Source organism: Phalangium opilio, unplaced genomic scaffold (genome assembly GCF_054372755.1).
Source record: "Phalangium opilio isolate 3A_F unplaced genomic scaffold, DU_Popi_V2 ptg000037l_1, whole genome shotgun sequence".
Lineage (NCBI taxonomy): Eukaryota > Metazoa > Arthropoda > Arachnida > Opiliones > Phalangiidae > Phalangium > Phalangium opilio.
The window spans coordinates 108871-114533 of record NW_028324160.1 but is presented as its reverse complement, the minus strand read 5'-3'; the positions used below and the strand labels follow the sequence as shown (position 1 = coordinate 114533).

Below are 5663 nucleotides of genomic sequence, written 5' to 3'. Positions count from 1 at the left end.
CTGCCGTACGTACGTTTTCAAAAGCTTCAATATCAAGATTGTTCTTTCTGCCGAAGCGTTAGTGGCCTGCGAAAAAAGAAGCATGAGAATAAAGTTGCAAAGTTCCGGGAAAAGACGGGGTTTCGTCGTGCAACTTTCTTGCTGTCATTGCCTTTAAAACAACTTCTCCGAGTCCGCTTTATTTTCACACAGGCGTGAATGGGCTGTAGCGCCCCAAATTTGCGAAGCTGTCTTTGATAAGCTGAATAAGCCTTTTTATGCCTCACCAAAGACGGACTCTTTTCTCCACCGCTACGACGGGGAATGGCGCTGCGCGAAATACCGAAATGGTCTATTCACCTCTTTTTTTACTTCAGTATAATTTTGGCGCCCTTTGATTATAAACTTGGCGCCCTTTCTGTCCAATTTAGGCGCCCTAGTAAAATTTTAGGGGAGTACAATGTACCCTTGTACCCCCCCCCGTTCCTACGCCACTGCTCCTGGGTAGGAAAGTTAAGCGAAACCGGCCATTTTCAAATAGCTTCGCCATGTGACACACTTAGAGAGACGGCTAAACGTAAAACTTTGTCAACCCATGCAAAATAGGCGATTAGATTTTGGGGAAACCTTTTCCCAAATTTGGATTATTTGAGCGCTGGATATAGCTATGCCCATAAGCAAATCAAACCACCCGTAAGCGTGAATCGGCGAGGAATTAGCCACAGGCATTGTCTAGGTTAAACTCGCGACACAAGTCTTCCTGGTGGCACAAAAGGGAAACTTTTTTTCAAATCGCGCAAGGGATGCTACCGGAAGCTTGGGAATAAATACAAGGATTAATATATATCTTAAACTTACCTATTATAAGCTCTACCTCTATTAATACTTGTAATCATAACAAACAATGTCGTCTGCTAGTGGGGCTAAAACCATAGACATTATAACACTATTAAGGCCTAGACAAACTATTGGGGAAAGGGGTCCTTGAACGTTTTTGTGAGGGATTTTTCGCTTCTCCTCCTTCGCATGTGTGATAGGGTGAATGACTGGTGGCGCCTTCCTATCGACGAGCGAAGGCCGAAGGAGTTATTAAATAAAAAACTAAAGCGCGAGCTATGGCGCGAGAAATCCAAGTTGCAATTTCTGAATTTTTGAAAACGTATTTTTAGTTTACCTTCGCCGCGTGTAGGGGCGCTACCAGTCTTTCACCCCATCATACATGCGAAGGGGCGAATGGCTTAAAACCGTCACAAAAGTGACTCTCAACTGTTCCTCGTGTATCTCTATGGCTAAAACGTGGATTTTGAAGTTCGCGTAATAAACGCATGCGGCAACCTACACTTTAATCTTTTGTTCTTATCCTATTCATAAGAAACCAGTTGTACTGTGTACGCTGATCACTAAGAGTTTTTCCCCTTTTCTTTAAAAATGCAAGAAAATTTGCTGTTCCTAATCTTAAACAAACAACTTAAGTCTTAAAAGGCCGTACGAAACCGATTACTGGCACTGCCATTTATTGCAGAAGCAGACGACTGCTTAGATTTCCGGTTTATAAGGTGGTAGGGGGAATCAGGAAGGAGAGAATTGCTTCGTTTTTCCTCTAGGTGGCGTAGAATCTCAAATTTCTCTCTGGCGCCCTTGTACAATGGTGATTACCGGTGGTCTTATTGTGAATTCACGCTTACGGGTGGTTTGATATGCTTATGCTATGCCGTATTCAAAAATGCAGCGCTATACTCCTCCTATCCAGTGTCAGATAGGTTAGATTTGGTCAGTGGCGTCGCTAGGCCTTTTTTTTGGGGGGGGGCTATAGCCCCCCAAATTCCATACTTAGCCCCCCCCCTAAAAAATATCCGTAAACCCTACCAAAAATTGCTGTTAGCATCCTAAAATTCTATAGCAATATACAGTATAAAAAATTATAATGATAGATTCGTTAAGTTTCATCTCTGCAGAGATGAATTTCAATATCAAACAGTACAATTTTGAAGAAAAGAACAGATGGAGACAAGTAAAATGGTTCATGTTCTTTCGAAAGTAGTCCCAATAGTGTGGACTAAAAGCTAAACAAAACTAAAAATAAACTTAAGACGAGTGAAAATCCTTCATAATCGGTTCCATTTTTATCAATAAAAGGTTGTATATCTTTAAAATACGAATAATTTCACGTTGACACAAATTTACGGATAGTTTTAAAGGTCTACACATTATCCAATGAATTAATTATGCAATTTTTTTTATTCAATTTTTATAATAACTAGTTTGCCCAGATTTAGCCCCCCCCCCCAAATTTCAAACCCTAGCGACGCTACTGGATTTGGTTAGGCTATAATTCATGGTATACTCCCATTGAACAGAATCCCAATGTATAGTAATCCAATATATCTCGCATGGACAATGCCGATGTAATAGGCTTGTAATGCACACCCACACTTATGGAGAGTATTATGCATTGCAGTTATAGTCGAAGGATAGTAATCCATATATTGAAGTTATATGAAAGGTTCAAACCATCACAGCTAATTCAAATTCTTAAAGACTAAAAGGGAATGCGAATTTACAATTTCAAATCATATTTTACCACGAAAGTGGTATTATATTACACTTTCAAGTCTCTACTTTCAAAATATCAAGTTTTTAATATAATTTTACCAAAGTTTCTATTTTAAAAATCCATTGAAAAATCACGAAAACTCAGTTTCGATACATCAATACTTTCGTCTTGTCGAGCTTGTTCGGCAGTTTGATGACATCACTATGACCTGAAGAAAAAAAGCGCGGGAATTCTATACGCGTCTCGAGCTTCTCGCCAGTCTAAACTCTGGGTCTGATAGCGGAGAGAGTCATACCATCTCACGTGAAAAATATATATGTGACGTCAGCCTACGGGAAACGTTTTAGCCTTTCATAAAAAGAGGATTTAAAATAATTTCAAATGAAGTGTTTTCAAATGCATATTGCCAAATAACCAGAAATGGGAGAATTAAAAGCTTGATATTTTTGAATTGACAGAAATGAATTCTATCTTTTATTATATAAATCAGAGGTTTTTCAAACGAAGCTTCTCATTCCCTTTAAGGATATGGTCGATTTGTACTGTATTTTTATTAATTTGTACAATATATATTTTCAGTTCGTTAAGATACTTTGGATCAGGAATATTTCTTAAAGACGCTACAGACCAGCATTGGTCGTTTGAAGATTGTCGGAAGTTCCTGTTCTAAACGCCTGCAGAAAGCCAATTGAAACCATTACGAATTTCATCAATATATTTCCCTTTAATAATCCTACTCGCTGGTAGCATCATCTCTATTGCTACGCATGGACAGCAAGCGTTTTCGCAGGAACGTATGTTTGACAAAAAAACTAAAATAGCCCTTGCAAAGAAACGAATTCGTAGGAGAAGGCTTTACTTGTCGAATTTTTATAAGGTCTGACTCAATTCGATTAGAATCAACCACGCTTCAAAATAGTCTTGGTATAATTGAAATTTTACATCTTTCAGCCATCAATGCTTAAAATTGAAATTTCCCGTCATCTATGAAACGTGACACATCAACAAATCTTGTAATATATAGCTTATCGCTTTGATTTTTGTATTGAGGGTGCAAAATTTGTTTTTGTTGTATTCTAATTTTTAAAGAATTTTTTCTGTATTTATATGTTCTACTATAAGTTCATAAGATGTGTTCCATAAGTTTGTTAGTGTACTGTTAGCACAAACTAAATAGGAAGATAGTGTCATACTTATGGAAAATATCGGTGTTTAATTTAGTATTATAATTAGGTTATGAAGATTATCTCTCTAGCTTGATGTGGAGCCTTCCAACAATTAGACGGCCAAGGCTAAGACAAATAAAAGCAATATTTTTTGGAAACGGAAATGCTACTCTGCTAATACATCTTGGTCACATGACTTAGAGACGAAGCAACATTCCAAAAAGATGGTCAAGACCATCAGGTTTTTTTGTTAAACCAACTATTAGGCAATACCATAATCCCCTCTCTCGCTTGAAACATATCGAGCAAACGTAAAACACAAATTAGAATGCTTAACCGTAGTACATATAAATGCAATGCTTTAAAAAATTATGTAGGTTGTTCATTAGACAGTCTTTGTATAACATTTATTGCAAAAGTCAAAACAGATGTTCTAGAATAGATTGGCATCTTTGACCAAATTGTAGAACATTGATTGATCATTCTTCAAAAGAGTATGCAGAGAGTCGAATTCCGCAATTTAGCCCTGATCAAGAACTATCACCCTATGAAGAGTTAAAAGAAAACATATTACATAATGCATTACTAATGTTCAATTGGAAGATGTACTTACTTGTCGTAGTCTAAAATGGTGCTTATTCTGTGCACGATGGTAATGATGGTGGAGTCGGAAAATTCCTTCCTGATGGTCTCTTGAATGAGATCGTCGGTGTCCATGTCGACCAAGGCCGTAGCTTCATACAATATTAGAATCTTGGTTTTCCTCAACAAGGCGCGAGCCAAGCAGACCAACTGACGCTCGCCGACGCTCAGATTCGTCCCTCCTTCGGCCAAGGGGTGATCCAGTCCCTCCTCGAGTGACGCTACCAAGGACTTCAGGTGCGAGTTTTCCAGGGCAGCCCACAGTGCCTGGTCGTCTTGTTGTCCGAACGGATCCAGGTTGAGTCTGAACGTGCCCGAGAAGATGATGGGCTCTTGGGGGATGATGGTCAGCCGCGATCTCAAGTCGGACAAGCCCAATCCCAAGTCGGACAAGCCCAATCCCAAGTCGGACAAGCCCAATCCCTCCACCTCCACTCCGTCTATAACGATTTGACCCCGCACCCCCTCGATGAGACGAAAGAGCGCCAGCGTCAGAGACGACCTTCCCGCGCCAGTCCGCCCCACAACGCCCACCTTCTCTCCGGCCTCGAACCTGACATCTATGTCCTTTAAAACCAAATCCAATCCTTCTCGATAGTTGGTGCTATAGTCGTGGAATACTATTTCTCCTCGTTGAGGCCAGTCGGCTTGCGGTTGAGTGTCTGCTTTCTCCCACTCGGCTTCTGACTGCAAATGGCAGCATTCGTCTACTCTTTCTATAGATACAATATTGTATTCCAAACCAGTAGTTCCAACAATAAACAATTTGACCAGGCTTAGAAGCTGTGATTTAAAAATAGAAAATTTTTTACACAGATTGTAGAGGGTAAATAATTGTCGTAGTTTAAAAAGTTTTAAAATTCAAACCCATTTCTTCCTAGTCTGTCAGCATTAAACAATGTACTCTAAGTGGATGTGGATAAATATATAATGTGAAACCTCGTAAGACGGAAACTAGTGTTAATTTTGATAAGTTCTTAGGCTTTATGAAAAGTATACTCTCAGTGAAGGGTGTACTATACTATTGGCGGTTAAAAAAACCAACCATAGCCATACTTAATACTATTTCGGTTCAATCAATGAAACCTAACCTGACCTTATACTATTGAAGTGCAAATAGTCCGGTACGCGACAATTTGGTCTCGCCGTTATGGTCTCGCCGATTTGGTATCGCCGTTTTGGTCTCGCCGATTTGGTCTTGGGACAAATTGGATAGGGTCAAATTGGTCTCAGGACAACTGGGTCTCGAGACAATAAGGTCTTGGGACAAATGGGTCTCGGGTCACTTTGGTCTCGAGAAAAATTGGTCCCGGTACAATTTG

The 5663-nt window shown here is 39.6% G+C and overlaps 1 protein-coding gene across 1 annotated transcript; it reads right to left on the bottom strand.

Annotated features, from left to right (window-relative positions):
- Positions 1–3131: 3131 nt before the first annotated feature.
- On the bottom strand, positions 3132–5395 carry LOC149682823 (ATP-binding cassette sub-family C member 1-like). Its single transcript, XM_089871172.1, has 3 exons — positions 5387–5395; positions 4313–5124; positions 3132–3207 (listed from the first exon to the last, which is right to left on the bottom strand). The coding sequence occupies exons 1-3, from the start codon at positions 5393–5395 to the stop codon at positions 3132–3134; spliced, it is 897 nt and encodes a 298-aa protein (XP_089727298.1).
- Between the last annotated feature and the right edge of the window lie 268 nt (positions 5396–5663).